The sequence below is a fragment of the Osmia lignaria genome, chromosome 9 (genome assembly GCF_051020975.1).
Source record: "Osmia lignaria lignaria isolate PbOS001 chromosome 9, iyOsmLign1, whole genome shotgun sequence".
NCBI lineage: Eukaryota > Metazoa > Arthropoda > Insecta > Hymenoptera > Megachilidae > Osmia > Osmia lignaria.
Window position 1 is genome coordinate 6284152 of NC_135040.1, and position 18872 is coordinate 6303023.

Genomic DNA, 18872 nt, shown 5'->3' on the forward strand with positions numbered 1-18872 from the left:
CGAGAAACGTACGAGGCATGATCGTCCTTGGTCCTGGCTTAAATCGTATTTCAATATCTAAAAAATAGTGTCGACTGTCCGTTAATATCGTTAATAATTACCACCTCTTTTTTCATTTTTTTTTTTTTTTGTATTTTTTTCTCTCTTTGCGTTCAAGTACACTACGGCGACGATCTAACGTTAGTTTGTATTCGCGAGTTCAGTTCTGCGGCTTGCGATACCGTTTCTCCCCCGGCTCGTTCAATGAATTCTACGCGTTATCGTGTCTTTTCTCTGTCGAGAAAAGCGTCGAGGAAATCGCGTCGGCAAGCCCCGAAGCTGCGCTATTCATTTCGAGAACATCTTTGAAACGGCGAAACGTTCGTCGACAACGGCAACGAACCGAAAGCCTTTCGCCATACGAGGCGAGCCGACGATCGTCGTCGAAATTTCACTCTGTCACGCGACCAACAAAATATGTATATACGAAATAGAGTAAAATTTAACGTACTAAGAGAGGAGGTGAATTTTCGATCTCCTCCGTCGAGCGACGGAGCAAGAGCTCTAGAGAGAATTATCCGTTTCTGTGATAATTGATGAAGTTGAAAATCTATGTCGACGATGATTAAAAAGTTTCCCAGCACTGCGGTTCGTTGCCGCAACGCGGAACGATTCGCCTTGAGATAACGTTACAGTTCATTATCCTTTGTTTTTATTATTGACTATCGTTACGAGGTTAACTCTAATTAATTAGAGATTCGATTGACTGTCGAGTATCGTAATACAGCGTGAAGACGAGACTGCTTTTTTTTTTTTTAACTGTGGATAATAATAATTCGTTAAAGGGTGCGACGAAATTGCGTACGACCTACTTTAACCAGGTCGATTCTTGTTTCAACGAATCAGGACAAGAAATACTGCTAATGTCCCGTAGAAACGAACGCACAGAACGATATCAGGATAACGCTGTTCCCTTTTTCTTGATTTTTTATTTCATTAGAGCTCAGTCAGAACCAGACTCGCTTAACTCGTACGAATGAAAACGATCACGAAAAAATATAAATGTAACGATCGCCATGACTAGGAACCTTACGCTTAAATGCTAAATCATTTAATAAGAACGTGAAAAAATAACGGGATTTATGTACAAGTCAACAGCCACGAGGTTTAATAATCTAAGTCTTATTAGAAAGCGTTAGGCAAGTCTATTTCTGACTTTAAAACTTATTTATTAAGCAACGCGCAGGTGATTCAGAACGATAGCCTGTTTAATATATCTTCTTCTGAATCACTCGCGGGTTGATCTATGCATTTTACAACTTAAACACCGTTAAAGCTCTCCGGTTCGCGCCCTTTGAATTACTCTACGCGAATAAACCGATTTACACGCAATTCATTCGTCAACCCTATTTCGTCTCTAATCGCTGAAAATGTCTCGTACCAAAATATCTCTACGTGATATAAAAAACGCGGTTTTTCACGATGAAAGCAACACACGGACGAACGAAATGAAAATTTCCACCCTGACTATATACGCCTGCCCCTTTATCGTAGGGCAACCTAAGATAAAACGATACATTTCAAGCGTAGCTCGCTGACTAGAGGGTAAGTCTCTTCATCTTCTTCTTCTTCTCCTCCTCCTCAGTTTATTTTTCTTTTTGGTTTTCCATTGACCAGACAATTTAATTTTATTTTATTTCATTGCTCGGCATTCCTCTTGTTCCTTCCGTTTTTCAAGTCGTGCCTTACTCGACGAGGAAATACTAAATTAATATCACATGGACAATTTGGAGTCTTCAAGTACTTTGGATATAATTAAACGAGTAGATTAAATAGACTAGAAGGAAATAACGTGTTACGACTAGGATAGCGATTGAAAGAGCATATGGACTAGAAATCATCGGAACGAAGATGGTCTAACGTTTACATTCGACGATTGAAAGCGACGGAATCGCGATTCAGTTCGCGTATTTAACAATGAGGAAATTACAGGAGGACGTTCTATAATTCAGGGAAGCAGAACGAGCGACCCTTTTGCCACCGAATGGTCATTCCTGCATTCAACAGGTGGTCCAGTTCACGTGAAATGTTGATGAAAACCTTCGACGTGTGCCCTCTGCCCCTCTCTAACTGCATTGTACGCCGACGGCGTCGATAGAACTTTCGGAAAAACGACTCTTCCCAGACGTCTCGAGGAAATTTCTAATTTGGGAGAAAAGTTTTCGCCTAACCGTCCACCACGAACCGGCCATTTTCCATACAGAATATCAGAACGAAACATTTAAGTAGCATTTTATGATACCTTTATCTCACGAAATTCAGGTACGCTGTTTACCCTAAAATCCAGGTAAACGATCAAATAAAATATCTTAAATCAATTAACCGAATAAAGTACAAAGTGTTTGCTGTTCCAGGTAAAGAGAATAGACACAGGTTTCTTATAAAACGAAGAAGACAAGATAAAAGGATGATCGTGGCCAAGTTTGTCCAAAGTTTCGAGTATCGAATAGGATAAAGTAGTTAACGATAAAAGCTTGAGAATCCGAAGCTGTTTATGTCTATCCTCGAAAAAGCTCTTTGATTCTCGACCCGATCGTCGTATCGAAATGAATTTTACTCACAAATTGATGGTCCCTCGATAGTATTGCATCAATTCGGCTGTAGCCGCGTTTACCGAAAAAGCCTCGTCGATTCTTAATCGCGAGCAAGCATTGGGAACGAACGATTGCCGTTTCGTTTCGTTTCCCTCGAGTTTCGAATATCGATTACCAGACGGTGAACGGATTTCCGTTGAGTGCGGAGGGACAAGAGGAATGCCGTTTGAATCGCATCGTGTCCGCGATCGATGCCAAGAAAATCGCCGTTCCTTTTAAGCGTAGCCTTAAACAGTATCCCTGTATGTACGTTCGAAACACTTTCTCCTCTTTCTTTAGAATTTTAACCCCTTCGGATCTTCTTCGTTTCTCTGATTATAAAATCCAAGGGGATGAAATTCCCAGACGTCTCTAACGAACCGTTTTCTTTTTCTCACATTGACCGTGGATTTAATGAACCATCGTTCGCTTACCCATATCCAGGTCGCGTTGGATGCCGTACGACGATGAAGATTTCTGTTCGAAAGGCGAAAGATCACCTGTGGCATCGACGATGACGACAAGAAATGCTCGATTGCCTCGCTTCACGGACCTTTCTCCTCGTGTGTAGTTCTGAACTTCGATGCTCTCGAAAAGTTTTCGAGGAAGTTGAAGCAAGGAATTCACTGTCGTCGCTGAAGTTATCGAATTGACCCATCGTCCAGGAAGGTTTTACGCTTCATTCACGCGAACCTGACTGAAAGAGAAAAGTTGGTACATGAATCAGTCCTTGAATAACTAGTAAAAAAGAAAGTAACAAAAAAAATAAAATTAACTATTTATATTTTAAATTTTAAGATCATGCTATATCTCCGCGGCTAACTATACTCAAGAGGTACAATCGCGGCGAAAAGAACGCAAACTAAAATCAAAATTAAAATATCTTCGTCGAGGTATCCACCGACTCACCGGATGAACATTAAAGATCCCAGCGTCGACAAGCGTCCATCGAAAAGGAACACGGTTACTGGGGCGTATCGACGTCGTTGCTGCTCTCGTCGTTCTCCCTCTGGCAGGCCGATTCCAGGTGTTTGTTCAGGTAGGACTTGAGCGCGAACGACTTGTGACACTTGTGACATTCGTAGTTCTTATCGGCCGAGTGGGTTTGCATGTGGGCGCGCAGGTTGGACCGATCGGCGAACGCCTTGCCGCAGTGGGCGCAACCGTATGGTTTCTCCCCGGTGTGACTTCTGAGATGACCTTGCAGTAACCAAGGCCTGGAGAACATCTTGCCGCAGACGCCGCAACTGTGCGTCAACTTGTGTGTCAACACGTGCATCGCCAGGGCGGGCATGCTCACGTACGCCTTGCCACAGTGGATGCACTTCTTCGCCGATTGGGAGTCGATGCTGCGATGGGTTTGCTTGTGCCGCGATAGGTTCGAGGATGTTGCGTATTGTTTACCTGGAAAAAGGTGAATTTTCACAGTGAATTTGAGAAATTACAGTACGTAACCCGAACACGTACCACACTCGCAACAGACGTAGCGACCGATCTTGGACGTCTCCGGTGTCTCGATGGGTTCGGTCTCCTGGTTCTTCTGACTGGGAGCGATCTTCTTGTTCTTCGACCTTCCATCGGCCACCAGTAGAGTGTCATAGGTATAACTGGCCGGTTTTACTTCCGTCTGTTCGGTCACCGTCTGCACCTCCTTGTCCTTTTGGCTGGGCTGCGAATTGGGATTGTTGTTCTCTATGTCGCTGCTGCACTCGGAGGTAGGGGGCGTGAGCGGTGGCGCAGTCTCGATGGGCTGGTGTTGTTGAAGCTGCTGTTGCTGCAGCGGTGGCGGTTGCGGCGGTTGCTGGGCAACGATCGGCGTGCACGGGATGGACGGTGTGCTGTAGGTCAGCAGGATCTCTTGCACCGGCGACAGAGGTATGAACACGCTGCCCGTTTGCTGAACGATCGTCGCGCTTGGCTCGTAGATGATGCTCGCGGTGGGTGGTTGCTGTTGCTGGTGATGGGTGTACACGGTGGAGCTGGCTAAGTCGATGGTGTTCACTTGGTAGATCGGTTGGTCCGGTTGGTAGACGGTCATCTCTTGGATGTCGGTCGCGGGAGTCTCGATTACGCTTTGGGGTCCGATGGCGACGCTGGGTGGTGGCAAGGGTGGCAGAGACCTCGACAATTCTAACAGATCATGAGCGGCTTCCGTTTCGGCTGCGGAACGATCTTTGAACATCGAGGACGCGTAGTTGGTAACGACGACGTTGCAATCGGACCCTATCCTCGATTCGGACGTCGAATGATTGGTGCTTTCTTCCAGATGATACGGCGTCGCTGTACTCGAAGGAGGAGACGGCTCTCCCGGTGGCAAATGATGAAGCACGCTCATCTGTTGTTCCGTGACTGTACTGGACGGCGATCTGGGTGCGGTGAACGGTAACGCGGACGTCACCATTGTCGTATTCTCGACGCTGGAACCGATGGACTCTGTTGCTGCTGGGATAATTATTGAGGAGGAACCTGTGGTACAGGTAATCACCGTCGTCGTCGTCGTCTCTGTCCGTGCGACGATCGCTGGAGCTTCCGTCGCGACGATGATGGCATTGCTCGATGCGTTCGACGTGGATGTCGCGTTCCCATTGCTCGGCTCGTTTAGCCTCTCCCTGGATACCTCTTGCTCCGCTGTTTTCCTTCCTGTCGTCGCTCTCGTTTCCTGGGACTGCGCGCTCAGGTACTCTGCAATCGTAAAAAAAGGATTTCTCTTTAAAATCTTAATACCCGTATCATTTTTACAGTTTTACTTTTCAAGTACAGATCCCTAGTGGCGTACTCCGAACTTGAAAGAAGAAAATAAACTGATGCAAGAAAATAATTGCCGAAGCCACGAGACTGTTGGAAACACGGCAAGAAGCATCGATCAATCTTAACGCTTCGGGAGTAGCAATTAAGCTCGAAAAGAGCGAGTTCTCGGTAGAGAACGAGAAGAATCCCTCTCGTTCGCGAGATTCAATAAACCCGGCGACTGGAATTTCGTTTGTAGCGGGAAAACTTTATTCGGCAACCAGCGTAGACCGGCTACCGAGCCGTTTTTATTTCTTCGAAAAGAAACGTAATAGAAAGGTCGAGGAAAAGGGGGCGAAAAAGGATTGTCAGCCTCTTCTTTTTTCTTTTTTTCTTTTTTTTCTTCTTTCTCCCCTTCGTTCACGATATTAACAAGTCACCTGACGAGTAGCGTGTAACTCGATTTCTTAATTTGACTTTTTAATCGAGATTTAACGAGCGAACACGAAAGACGAGGAACTCTAGCCGCTGTTGTAGATGTGGCAGTGAACGGTGTCGAAGCTGGTGGTTGAAATGGCGCGGGCACGACGGCATGGGGCGGGGGGGATTATGACGGCAAGCATGTTGGAAAGGAGGTCAAAGGGGATGAGTGGATGGCTAAGGAAAGTGTACGACCGAGCGGATATAAAATTTCACGATAACTCGGTTATGAAACTGCGCGTTTCGTTCGAGCAAGCACCGCTTCTGCCAGAGGACCACCAGCTCTTTTAGTCTTTTCAAAGCGCACCCAGTTGTTCCGTTGTTATTCACCTGCGTTTAGTCACCGGATGACTTTCATTGTTGAATTTAAAATTGATTAAAGAAAACGTTGAAAATCATTGTAAAATTATTCTCCTCCTAATTAGAGATTTACTTTTTTTGGTAATTTGCTTTCGATTGGCCTGGTTCGACTAGAAAGCTGGCGCAGTCGTGTGCAGGCATTGTAACGAGTCTTAAGTGCGGTCTTTGTAGCTCCATTAACGTCTCCGGCACAAGTTTCGCATGACACTTTCTCATTCACTCGATTACGAACACGAGGCATAAACCGAGCCTTACAAAACGGGGCCGTCGCTTGAAACGCCGCCACAGGCAACGACAATTCAGACAATTAATGTAGCTTTGCCCCGCGACGAGTAATGCGTTTACCGCGAATTGCACCAATGTACCTAGAAATTGCCACCTCCGCCACGTTTCGCGTCTCCCCGTTTACATTTTTCTTTAAGCACCATCGTATTTCTCTTTGCGAGTTTCATTTTGAAAAAATTGTATTCACGATCGTGCGCTTTTTAAATTATATCTCAGTTAATTAGAGAAGATTGTTCGTTAATAACGACGCGGTACTCTGTTTTAATTCTGACCTCGTATTAAACTGAAGAATTTAATTTTCGTTATAAATTATTCGAGATTTATGAAATATTTTCGAGCAACGGCTGCAGATGATTTTTCGTTGGTTTTTCTTTGCTGCGACGAAACGCTCGCTCCTGCAGCGCGCCGACACGGGACGAACGATATATGGCTAGAGGGTGAATCAATACCACGGACATTCCGAACAAATAGCAACATTCGCATTAATTGAACGTAATAGCTGCGGCTAAAATATTGATCATTATTATTCGCTCGGTAAGACTAATAGCTCGATATCTTTCCGATTTTTCTTTGCTATGTAAGCAGCACCGGAGGTTGGATCTCTTTAAGGTCCGCGCTTTTGGTCCGTACAAATACCATACCATTTTGTACCATTTAAGCGATGAAATAATATTCAAAGGGTACCATAAATACGTGTATAATGATATTATAAACCTGTCCATCATGGACCACCGGAGTAGCTGATTTAATTACAGTAACAGGGGTTATAATAGTAAGAGCGGTCGTACCTTGAGCAACAGGGGGTGCAACGCTGCCTTCTATGGGCGAGACTGGTATCTGCATGGTGGTTGGCGATGGCGGGCTCCTTCCACGACCCCAGCTTTCGAATCCTCTGGCAACGCTGCTTATGTACTTGTTGCACAGGGCCTTCTTCACCATGTAACAGCGCGGCATCTTGCCCTCCTCTCTCTTCTCTTATTTTCGATGAAAAAAATTTAGCGAAAAGCTCGCGGATAACCGAACTGCTTCAACGTCCGCGCGATTTCACGGCTCTTCGGGGTAGATGGTTTACGAAACACCGAGTGGCGCATCAAGTCTCGACACAAGTTTCCTCTTTCTGAATTATTTATCGTCCCTGCTTCACTGATCGAAGAGGATCCTTCGTGGTACGTTGGAGAACAGACGACGGTCCTTTGGTCGATGTAAAATATCGTCCTGGTGGTCTCCGTGGAGGCCACCAGGAACCGAAGATGCGATTCGATTCTCTGACGAATTTCTTTCAACCTAAGTAGTTGTTCCTCATTGTTCACTGCATCCTCCTCCTCCTCGGGTCTCCCTTAGACGATTAACCAAAACGCGATTGAATTTTTCGTTTGGTCCTCTCTCGCGGGTGGATCTCTTCGGAAGAACAATCCTCGTTCAACGCTGTTGATGTCGCATCGATTCAGGTTATGCGCCACTTCCGTCCGGTGTGTCCGGCGAAGAGCAGCTCTAGCGGAAACGTCGATTCCGATCAGAGGTTATCGCGGCGCGATTGAGGGGGCGGTTATTTTAATTCTAGATGTCGTTGCACGATCGCTTACAAAACAGCTCCGTATCTATACGTCTATCTTATATGCCTTTTCTATAGACACGCGTCACGCGCGTCTGTGTGTCTCTCTCTCTATATATATCTATAGATACAGGTGTATACGTTTTATATTAAAATATCTTTCGGCGAAGCGAGTGTCAGTCGAAACTCATCGAGTCCAAACGGCTTGGGTGAAACTTTCTTGAACGAGGATGTCCAGTAAATATATTGGCTCGTCGAAAGGTGACTCGGAGTTGTACGGCGCGAACAGAGTGCCGCTTGCCTTTAGCTTCTCTTTTATTTTTTTCTTCTTCTTCTTCTTCTTCGTTTCTTCTTTGTTGCTTTACCTTGTTTGTAGTATTGCTTTCGTTGTATTCACGGCTGGAAGATTACGTGGTGCTTCGGGTACTCGCTTCGATCGATCCCGTTTAATCCCTCTTAATCATCTAACTTCGGCCCTGTTTTCCGTTTCCTCACGCCTTCGTACCGATCGTATCTACCGATCGCTACGTTCATCCTTTATAACTACGGAATCTAAACAATCCGTACACCTACATCTGTGTATAATATATTTAGTCGACGCCACGAGTTTTCTTTGTCAAGACCCCCACCACTTCGGTAATTCACTCGTACATTATACAGGTATCGTATTTTCTTTGGTTCGTGAAATGTTTTAGTCTCGTGTCTCTCGTGAACATATTTTTTTTATTAAAAAAAAATTTTTTTTAAAACCGTCTACTCGCCCGGCTGGTCCGAGCAGCGTTCCATTCTGCCGGCAACACTCGGCTTCTTCGGTACCGTGGTGGTCGGGCGTGTCCGTACTCGCGACGATACCCTCATCTCACCGATTTCGAGAACGACGGATATCCCTGGCGAACACTGGCGAACCACCCCGCCTCCCTTCCTCGAAGCAAACTTTTGAGCGATAGAAAATCAAAGCAAACACTTGTTGAGCTTTATCCTCGTCCCTCGTCTGTGTGGAAGCAAAGAAGATAATTATCCAGTTAAGGGTGGACTTTTGGGGTCAGCTTGGGATTGATTTATCAGGCTGCCCGGCGAGGGAAAGCGAGGTAGCTGAAGGGTAGAGCGTGGCAGGCTGCTCTGCCAGGCTCGTCGGATCCGATCGACGTTAGGTTGATATTTAGCTGGCTGTCTAGCTCGGGTCGCTTATTTTTCGAAAACTGGTTGTGCGAGGCAGGCGGGTGTGCCTTTTGCAGGGACGAGCAACAAGTTGGACAACAGGTCCGCGATGTTTGTGTATCCGTACGTGTGCGCTGTCGCCTTACGTGTGTAGTCGATAACCTCCCTCTGGGTAAGTGGTCCCCTCTCCCCTCTGCGTCTTGCTGCGTCTCGCGAACGAAGCAAGCTTTTTCTTCACCCTCTGTCCGTGCTTTTTCACCCTGGGCACGACGGGAAGCACCGGGAAAAGAGGATCGCGTAGAACCGCGTGAAGCTACAACTCTGCCCTCGTGCGGCCTGTTCGGATCATCCGAGCTTCGGGGTCGACGAGCCACGTACGCTTTTATGCTTCCTCGATTTTTCCCTTCTTTTTTTCACTCTTCTTCTTCTTCTTCTTCCCTTGATTCAGCAGCACAGAGTTATTTCTTCGTTCACCGCACAAGCTTCGATAAGAAAAAGGCTTTTTTGCGAAATGGTCGCAGGGTATACGGACGCGCACGATACGACGAAGCGTAACCACGACGACCACGACGATTCGAAGCAGCGGCACGCAACGAAGAACGACGAGGAGGAATCGTATCGGCACGAGGGCTGGACGTGGAGTAGAGTGCTGGTTTCGTGCAGACGAGGAGCGTGGTCGAGCGAGCTTTCCAGACTCGTGTCCGCGGATTACGGTGGTTAGAGCTGGACGTGCGAGAGACGGACCGCGCGTCGTCTAGCAGTACGAAAATCGAAGACGAAGATGTACCACCTGTGGGCGCAGAAGCAACAATTGTCCGCCGTGTATCGCGGTGGAGGGTAGCCCGACTACATGGCTCGTACCGGGTGTGGCTGGGGTGCAACTGCCAATGCAGCGTCGTCGAGCAGCGTCGCCTCGCGTCCTGGACGCCTGCGTCCTTCGCACACCTCGGTTCGTGCAGCTTCCTTCGTCTTTCCCTCTTACACCCTCTCTATCGGTAGGGAGCCTTTCTCCGTTTCGCTTTTGCTCCGTTCCACCTCCACAAGCGAGCTGCTGCCACAAGCTTCCCTTTCCCGATCGAGCGTTGAATGCGAGCGTAGGAACGAGGAAACTGAGCAAGAGGGTGGAATCGGTAGGGGAACGCACACAACCCCTAGCCACCCCTAGCCGCGACGCCGATGGTGGCTCTTGGCCATCGATTTTGTACGAGTTCGGGGCCGGAGCAACACCTGTTACCGCGTCGGATGGAAAGCAGTCGGACCAGGCGAGAAGGGGGTGCGGGGGTGGTGGTGATGGTGGTGGTAGCAGAGAGAGCAACGAAGGACCAACGTACAGCTATCAACGGCGGGAGGGTTGGATGGACGAGGAGAGGACGTGGTTGAGGGCGAAGGGTGGTTGAGAGGTTTCCTGGAGGGGAACAATAGCGGAGGTAGACAGAGAGAGGAAGTCGCATGGGGCAACGAGGTAGGCTGACAGAAAGTTCCGAGTAAATAGAGACAGAGGGTGGTGGTCGAGAGTGGCGGAGGTGAGAACGTGGGAGGGAAATAGAGAGGGAGAGAGAGGTGAGATTCTGCAAGAGGGTGAGTCGAGAGGGATAGGGAGAAAGAGAAAGGAGACGTCGGCGGCGGGCAAATAGCGACGTGGAGGAAACGCCGACGCCAATCGATAGCGTCGACCCCGGCGTTGTGCCGCGCCGTGTTCGCTGGCAGGGTTTTGCGATAGCGCATCGCTCGCGTTGCTTTTTCTCTTTCTCTTTTTCTACCCAAAACCAGCCTGCTCTTTCTATCTAACATTTTTCTTCAACCCCCTGGCTGTCTCTCATCCTCCGGATTTTTCCTTTTCGCCTTCAATTTAACCCTCTTTCTTCCTCTCTGTTTTCCAGCTTTTTGCTCCGTTTCTCTTCTTCTTCTTCTCATCCAACAGGCTACGATCCTTGTCCGTCCCGAGCTCTCCTATCTTCCTCTCTGTCCACGTGTTCCCGCGAATAAGAGAGAGGAGGACGCTGCGCGTCTCTACCTCCAACCCCCGCGACGCTTTGTATGCGTACCTTATAATCTCGACGCTTATTCTCGGACGTCGTCTAACCGCTCGTATCGTCTGCGTCGTTCGCGATAGCGCATCGTTCACTTTTCTCTCCCATTCAACCCTCCTCCTCCTTCTTCTCTGTTCATCCCTCTGCCTCTCCACGGATCAGGGGACGTCCTGGAGGGTGTAGAACCGTTTCTTTCTTTTTCCTTTCCTTCTTTACTCCTGTTGGTGTAGGTTTAACGATGTCGGGGAATACACGAAATCCTTCGTGGATCGTTTCGTCACCGAGTATTTTTCTAATTTCTCAGCCTTTTCATCGCGGATTAATCAAGTTTCCGTAGAGAACGTACGTCATCGTTAAAATGATTCTCGCGATAAATTCTCTGATTAATATTTATCCAACTGTTTTCAGCTCGGAAACGTTTCGACCGACGAGACAATTAAAACGCCGGAACGAATTCGACGTAAGCCCCGAGGATTAAAGGAAGGCTAATTAGCGAATCGTGTTAACATTCGATCTTTAATTAAACGCGACCTGAATTTCCATTTACGATTGTTATCCTTCCACCTTTCTATGAAAACCTGTTCCGATAACGTATGCCAGAAATTGCGTGTTTTAATCCTACGTTCAATATCGGACAAACGTAAGATCGTAAACAATTGTAAGGTTCTTTGTTGTACAAACTTTGAATATCTGAATAAAATTGTACAAACGTACCGGTATGGTCTCAACAAAAAAATTCTACATTGTATCGCGTGTGAAATTGGAACTGGCGCAGAAAATTTCATTCTTCGTACCCGGTGGTCTGTAAATGGACGGCTTTTACGGTATACGTTACAGCCCTTAATTTAATACTTTTAATATTTCTCCTGTTTCTCGGAACAACATTTCTTCCTTCGCGCAAATATTCCACGGTGGAGAGAAAAAAATTTCTCCAGCTTGCCATAAGAGGAGGGTGAGAAGGAACGATAGAGTTTCGAAAATTCATGAGTAAAAAGCGGGGTTGGTGTTTGGATTGGTCGGAAGGGGATTCGAGGGATGACCGGTCGATCCGGTCCTATTTTAATCGGTTCTCGGCCTTGGAGGACGTATTTGCGTAGCTGGTTTCGCGTCATCCCGGTCCCGGGATGCCAGTACACCCGACTCAGTGCCCCGAAGGTTGCCGAGCAACCGGTGAATATGCGCAATTACCGGAGGACCGGGCGAGAACGAGCGAACGGACGGCAAGTGGGAGTTGCCGAGGAGATTGTAAAATAGAATGTATCCCGCAATTACCCGGCCGTCTAACGCGATCGAACCTAAGAGCCCGATTACTATGGTGGACCGTTGCCGAAGAACCCCTTTATGGAAACAACCTAACTACCCCCCATCCGAATCTTTCCTTTGCTCCTTATTATTTCATATTATCTTCGATAAACTTTCAACCCGTTGCTCGGGGCTCTTTCGACGCCTAAAGAAAGGAGCATCCAAAAACGTAACCTTATTAAAATTACCGATCGATTAAATCGGAGACTGACTCAGTGGCTTACGAATAACAACTGAACGTAGGTCTTCATAAATCAAAGGATTATTCGAGGATTACTTCGAGAATGAAATACGCGGGATCCCGTAGTCACGATCGTGAATTCTGGATCGTTTGTTGAACCGGCGTTATCTGCGAATCTCCCGTTACCGTTGTTCCCCTTTCCAGGATACCCGGCTACCGAACGACACGTCCACGGCTGGTGGATCCAATGAAATTGCTTATGTAAGTAGAGAAACGGCCAATAATTTTCCAGACGCTTTAGAGGCGTGCGCTATGCATTCCGTCGAGTAGCTGGTGAATAGACTGGTTGGAAATCGAGGCACGTTTAAGCGCACCTTTACGTGGATACCGATTCTATTTTACGTGATTTAATCTGCATGATAAAAATTGCAACGAAAATAGAAGCCAGTTATTGTACGAGGCTGGATATGTCACTTTTTATTGTAGCTGTATTAAAGTAACTGAATGTATAACGAGTTTCTTCTACTTGTCTGATCATTCGACTACTTATTCTACTTTCCTCTGTATCTGGCGATGCGTTCGTTCAATGATTTGTTTACCAGCGAAGAGATTTACGGGGATGCGAAATGGAATCGATAACTAAATATCGTCGAACGAAGAGAATCTCGCGGTGAATGGTCTATAAGCAGCGCACACTAGTTTCGGGATAATGGAAGGATATCGACGGATCTGCGTATTCGTTGAATGCCATCCGGATATCTAGCCAACGTATGGAGAGATTACATCCGAGCTGGTTTCTATGCCATTTGTCTTGCGCGCGTCCATCCGGTCCAACCTTCGGGGATTACAATTTCGCGCTATTAATTATTTCGCATATACCGTCCGGAGAGTCGGCGACGCACGGTGCGCTCTGATTCAACGACGCTTTATCGCCTTCCGACTTTTCTTCCAGCCAAGTAGCGAAACGGAGACTTAAATTGGCACCGATTGCGATAGACAATTAAACGATCTTGAATCCTCGAAATGCGAATCTCTTACGAGATTTCAGCAGCCAGCTGTATCCGTCGCTGCTTTACCGTAATCGCGAGCGAGCGAGCGAGCGATAAAGAATGCTCAGCAAGCTGGAGAACACTCGAGTAAATCGCACGGTCGTTTTACCAATCGTCAGATTGCATCTTGATATAAAGAGGATACAAATGGATTCGCCGTCGACGTTCATCGACGAGAGCACAGAGAACGGCGAGCGTATTGGTGGCAAGTACGAGGAGCTACCGGCGATTGTATCGCGGCATGATTCACTCTGGAAATGCAGCGGGATGCAGCACGAGCACCCTTCTTCTCTCTCGATTAGATCTCCCTGGATATATATCCTCGCAGCACGCCTCGCGTTGCCCTCGATTCTCAAACCCCAAGGATTTTCATTTCCAAGCTGAATCGTGTGAACGCAAACTGGATTCTAAAAGGCAAGATTAGTATTTCTATGCGGCGCCCTCTACGTTTAATATCTTCCTATTCGTAAAAGGATCGGGAAATTATAATGCACTGGGCGGAACCTTTGACTGGCAAGTAGATATAATCAATGCTTGGTCAGGCAATATTATCGGCAGTAGTTATAGTCAATGCAATGCATGATCCGACATACTATTTCAAATTATCCTTTTACAAAGAACCATCTCTCCCTATCGCCAAACCTTGATAGTTAAAGGAAAGAGAAGGAAAAAACAATCTCCAGGAAGCCAGTTCTCGAGGCGCTCTCGAAAAAAGAAAGAGCCAGGTCCTTCGAAGCCGCACTCGTTTTAATAAAATCTCCTTTCTACAGGGTGCATTTGATTAAAACAAACGGAAGAAGGAAAAAAAAGCGCGGAAGAAGGAGAGGGAAGAGGACAGAGGAGGAAGAGAAAATCCTCTCTTCAGGGTGACACGCTAAGCTTACTTAGCCCCACTCGACCAACCCCCTCCCACCCCCGCGATTCTACGTTCCTGCTTGAATCGCACGAGTTGTGTTCCTTTCTCGACGAGTACGCGGGTGGATTTCGAGGGTTGGCCAGCTACGAAGCGAGGATCAGTTTCGAAAGTGGGGAAGGGGGTGAGTTTGAAGAGGGGGCGAAGGGGAAATAGAAAACGGAGGAATGCACCACTTACTTCGAGTTGAGAAACGGCCTTTTTTTTCTCGCAATTTCATCCTGGCGTGCATCGGAAAGGGTGCGGGCGAAGGGTGGCACGCAGGGGGTGGACATATTCGACGAATGTCGCGCACGGTGAAAATATCGCCGCGACGACGGAATTTACTGCCTCGCTCTGGAATTTCGTCTACCCCTTTCGCAATCTCTCTTTTTTCATCCCCCCCTCGCCCCGGTTTCTTGTTTCTCGATGGTGGTTTGTTTGTCAGCCACGATATTTGTCAGACGCACGGATATATTTTTCAGTTCGTTTCTTGGACATCTCTAAGTGATATTTCACCCGGCTTCTCTTAGAAAAGCTAAGTTTTATCGAAAATTCAATTTAACAGCCGTGTTCTGGAGAACGAATGAAGGTAATTAAAGAAATTTAATGAGGAACGATTCGCATCAAGCCCGCTGTAGCCGGAATGAACTTGTTTTCCGTGAAATGTATCAATTGTGATTATTATAAAGTCTGCAATAAACGTTCTGCGAGTTTGTTGTTTTCTTTCCAGGAAAACGGACCGGGAAATGAAATGTTTGAAGCGATTCGTAAATAAATTAAAAATTTTTGAAATGTTTCTCTCGTGTGTGTGTGTGTTTCATTTAATTACGCTAAAAAGTTTATTTATTTCCTTGGCCCGAAAGTTATCGCGAGAACAATCTGCTTTCTAAAAATCTACCCTAGCCAAATAATAAAAGCAATTACGCGGTCGGTTCATTAACTAAAACTTCCGCAACGTAATTAAGAAACAATAGGGAAGATAAAAGTGAACACAGCGTCAGATTAAGCTCGGTTCTCCAGGGTAAAGAGGAAGTATGTAAGTGGTTGGTAGTTAAGGGAAATACCAACATAATATCAAGCGTTATAAGAATATATTAATGTTGCATGCTGTGTTCCATAAAGGTCCGCTATTACGGGCCAAGATCTCCGCTTTTCGTTGGCGAGATTCGCGTGACAGGCTGATAACAAGCAAGCAAATGAGAGGGAGCATAAAACGTAATACGATGGTGCCGATGCCCGACAACGTGCCACCTTACGATACTTATTATTATTACTCTCGTATTTGCGCCACACGTTGGATAATGATTATGAGAAATCGTTACTTATTAGACGCGGTTACCTTTCGCGTAGGCTATTAACCCTTAAGCTAAAATTCAACCCTCGCGATTTTCTTTTGAGCTATTATTAAGACAAATTTTTTATTTTGAAAAATTCGTTGGCAAATTCGAGCTTCTACTTGAAAATTTTCAGCAAATAAACGGGGGCCTTTGTTCCGTTTCGGGGGCAGGTTGAAAATCGATGTAGACGTATGCGTGTGCCGAATAATTTACGAGCCACGGTCCGATCCGATTTAGGTCCCGATTTCGACCTCCCGCCGCGACGGGACGACATGGCAGCGCAAGAGATTGCGCGCCGCTGGGATGAAATTAGGCCCGACGTGTATCCACGTTGCTGATACGAATCGCCAACGACACGCTATTCGCTCGTGTCTCCTAATCTCGGCGTAATATCGTCGAGGACCCGATTGCCTCCAAAAACGGACGGAGCTTAATGCCTTGAACCCTCGTTAAAGCCTTTACAAAGGGCAACGGTATATTTCGTCGAGTCGCGTTAAACGGATCTGCTCGCGGACGCGTTTTTATAATCATGGAAAGAATTTAATTAAAACGACGGGGGAACGTCGGAAATTTTTCGAGATCTCCACGGCTTCCATATTCAACCACTAGTTGCGATCCGTTCCGTGTGCACAAGAGGAGGCTGGGACCAACAGGAAAATCAACTACCTGTGGATGCAACTTAAGTGAGTACGCGCTGCACCAGAGCCCCACCCACACCAATTACGAACGATAAACTTTCAATAACCCGATTTTCATTTCCATCCGGTCGACCCGAGATTCCATTCGATTCTTCGTTAGAAAAATTCTAACAAAGAATTCTAAATTTTAATGCTATTGGAAATGGGTTAAATAAATTTTAATATACTTAATGCCGGATGCTTTATTCTTGCATCCACCTTACCAGCTGCCCTGTACCATTCATTTAAATCGCTTTAAGCGATAAATCTGCGGGCAAATCCGTTTAAGCGGCTGCACATTAGTTGCGCTCGAACGACATATTTATGTTTCGGTTTACTTGAATTATTCCTGCGAACGCGTCACCGTAATTCCCTGCTACATCTGCATCCGTTTCGAACGCGTTTTTGTCGGAAATTGTTTCAATTTAAAAAACCCTTCTAAATTCAGCTATCAAAAACAACTTAACACCCCGTCAAAATCCTCTCGGCTTTGCTTTACGATGAAACGTAGCGTCGGTGGTCGTAAAACCTCGACGAGGAAACGAAATACTCTGTATTAAGAAGACGTAGCGCTGCGTCGAGAATTGCCATTTTCACTTCCAGCTTTATCCCTAGTTTCAGCAAACCTGTACCGTTTTCAGTAACACGAGTCAACGATTCGTCGAATCTTAGGGAAAGGAAGAATATCGATGGTCCTGTAACCGCGTTTCAATCGCAAATCTCGACGTTTCTTTCCTAAGGAAGGAGGAAAAGTGAGCTCGAAGAGTAATTGATCTATCCTGTGATTTACTATTTCAATTCTTTCGAAATTAAGAGTGGATAATTAATAAAAATGCTGGTAGATACGAAGAGGTTGAAAAATCAAAAGAAAACTGATCTTCGATTCAATTTTTCTTTCCAGAAAAAAATGAGGAAGAAAACAAGCCAGAAGTACATACTTTCGACGTATGATAGGAAGTCCTTTGATCTCTCTCTCTCTTTCTCTCCCTTCCTGATGCAAGTAAATTGTGTGTCCTCAAAGAGGTTGTGATTGAAGTGACACGAACCGTGCAACGATGCTCCGTTTGTTCGCTTCGTTTTATTTCTTTATCAAAGGAATTAATTTCGCAAATAATTGGAGGGTTCTCTATTATTTTTTTAAATATTTCCTTGAATTCTTAATATTTCCTTTTCCTTAATTCGTCGACATTGAAAATCTTTTATATCATTCTCTTTTTCATTTCAAGGAAAAGAAGAGGAGCGTGAATTTCCTATTATATCGAGCGTTCCACCTTTCGAAACAGGGGTGGCTCCGAACGGTATCGTAAATATTGCGGCGCGAAAGTGGAGAGAAAAGAGGAAACGGAGGAGTAAAACGAGAAACGCGTGACGTTCGACTACGTAGTTTCGGCTGTTCGAGAAACTCGGTGATCTCGTTCTGAAAATTGCATAACCCTCCTAATCGATCGTTCGTAGAACTCGGGACCTCGTTCCTTTGTCGGTGGCGGGTAATTGAATTTGGAACAAAAGCGAGCGAGGGACGAGCAGAAAAGACGGCGAGGAACCACGGGGGAGAAAAGTGAAGATAAAAAAGGAATATCGAACGACGGTTCTGCGAAAGGGAAAATCCATGATGGAACTCGAGAAAATTGTATCGAATTATTTAACCTATCGTTTGTAAACTTTGGACGATCAAATGAAATATGAATCTATATTTCAAAGGTTTTCGCCATCAGAGGTTTATTTACGTTTCATTATTAAAATATATTCCCGTCAATTTTGTATTAGCCTTCAGATACTTTTTAAATAATTTCGCCTCTTTGAGGATGTCAATGCTGTCGCTCGTTCAAAGTTCAAACTCAGAGCGAAAGGATCGATGAGGAAGGGCATAAATTAATGGCTTCCTCCCTCCTCCTGTCGTTGCGAAAATCAAGGATGACTGAGGGGCGAAATTCCGGATACGCTGACTTTTATGAGGCAGCCTGAAACTCCGGCCCCATCAACGAGAAGAAAGACACCGAATAAGGGTGGGGGAGAAAAGGGAAGGAAAAGGGGGATGAGTCATTAAGGGTGACCCGATGCGCCTAGATCCGCTATTAACTTTCCCTTTGCGCGAGATATCGCTGGCTCTTCGAATTTACGAAATTTCTTATGCAGAAACAGAATTTTTTTCCCGAAAGTGATTAGGAAGGAAATTAACCAGCGAAGTATCGTTCGTAGTTCCACTTTGGCGACGCGTTAAATCGTG

The 18872-nt window shown here is 46.0% G+C and overlaps 1 protein-coding gene and 1 long non-coding RNA gene across 3 annotated transcripts; one reads left to right on the plus strand and one right to left on the minus strand.

Annotated features, from left to right (window-relative positions):
* Positions 1-79: 79 nt before the first annotated feature.
* Positions 80-10324, minus strand: LOC117604889 (uncharacterized). Its single transcript, XM_076690172.1, has 4 exons — positions 7253-10324; positions 4080-5294; positions 3522-4016; positions 80-3309 (listed from the first exon to the last, which is right to left on the minus strand). The coding sequence occupies exons 1-3, from the start codon at positions 7416-7418 to the stop codon at positions 3577-3579; spliced, it is 1821 nt and encodes a 606-aa protein (XP_076546287.1). The 5' UTR covers positions 7419-10324; the 3' UTR covers positions 80-3309; positions 3522-3576.
* LOC117604962 (uncharacterized) lies at positions 3203-7051 on the plus strand. Of its 2 annotated transcripts, XR_004581537.2 has the most exons (5): positions 3203-3322; positions 3411-3651; positions 3736-4026; positions 4879-5289; positions 5354-7051. It is a non-coding gene; the product is annotated as an uncharacterized LOC117604962 (long non-coding RNA). The 2 variants fall into 2 exon arrangements; XR_013062758.1 differs by having other exon boundaries at positions 3411-4026.
* Positions 10325-18872: the final 8548 nt, after the last annotated feature.